At 68.4% G+C, this 826-nt stretch overlaps 1 protein-coding gene across 1 annotated transcript in view; it reads left to right on the top strand.

Annotated features, from left to right (window-relative positions):
- Nucleotides 1–826, top strand: part of NAV1 (neuron navigator 1) — a 132,935-nt gene that overhangs the window by 51,104 nt on the left and 81,005 nt on the right. Inside the window, 1 exon segment of the mRNA XM_007456145.1 lies at nucleotides 1–281. This exon segment is cut by the window's left edge and continues 21 nt beyond it. Coding sequence (XP_007456207.1) covers nucleotides 1–281 — 281 coding nt within the window.

The raw sequence follows: 826 nt of genomic DNA on the forward strand, positions 1-826 counted from the left end.
TGGCGCTACGGCCAGTCCAGCCCGCGGCTGCAGGCCGGGGACGCGCCGTCGGTGGGCGGCAGCTGCCGCTCGGAGGGGCCGCCCTCCTGGTACATGCACGGGGAGCGAGCGCACTACGCGCACACCATGCCCATGCGCTCCCCCAGCAAGCTTGGCCACATCTCGCGCCTGGAGCTGGTCGAGTCCCTGGACTCGGACGACGTGGACCTCAAGTCCGGCTACATGAGCGACAGCGACCTCATGGGCAAGACGATGACGGAGGACGACGACATCACCACCGGGTAGGAGCGGCCCGTGGGCAGCTGGGGGGAGGACAGTCCAGCGCGCGGACGCCAGAAGGGCGGATGGACCCCAGGGAGGGCGAGGGGACCACAGACAGCACAGCGTGTGGATCCCATAAGGGTGGATGGACTTCGCCCCCGGGGAAGGAAGCTGTGCTGTGACAGGGAGCCAGTGGGGGGCCTCGTGTGGGCTGTCGCGAGGCTGCTGAGGTTGGGCGGGGTGTGTGGGGGGGGGCGATGTCTGAGGAGCTGATTGGTCAGCGAAGGTGTCCCCTCATTGGCCCCTGCAGCTGTCATTCTGTGGCAGCCCCGCCCTCCGCCTGGTCTCCGCCCCCGACCCGCTGGTGGTCCGGGCCCTGGAGGATTCTTGTGCTGTAAGCGTGCACGTGGGACAGCCTGACCTCCCTATTTGAGAGTCAGGGTGACAGGGTCCCTTTCCCTCGAGGGACTACCGAGAAGAGAGGCCAAGGGCGTGTGTCGGGAGCGCTGGAGAGCGGAGCGCAGTAGTAGCTCTGCTCGCAACGCTGGGCCCCAGCCCCTGGCCC

The sequence above is a fragment of the Lipotes vexillifer genome, unplaced genomic scaffold, assembly GCF_000442215.2.
Source record: "Lipotes vexillifer unplaced genomic scaffold, Lipotes_vexillifer_v1.1 scaffold1201, whole genome shotgun sequence".
NCBI classification, from domain to species: domain Eukaryota; kingdom Metazoa; phylum Chordata; class Mammalia; order Artiodactyla; family Lipotidae; genus Lipotes; species Lipotes vexillifer.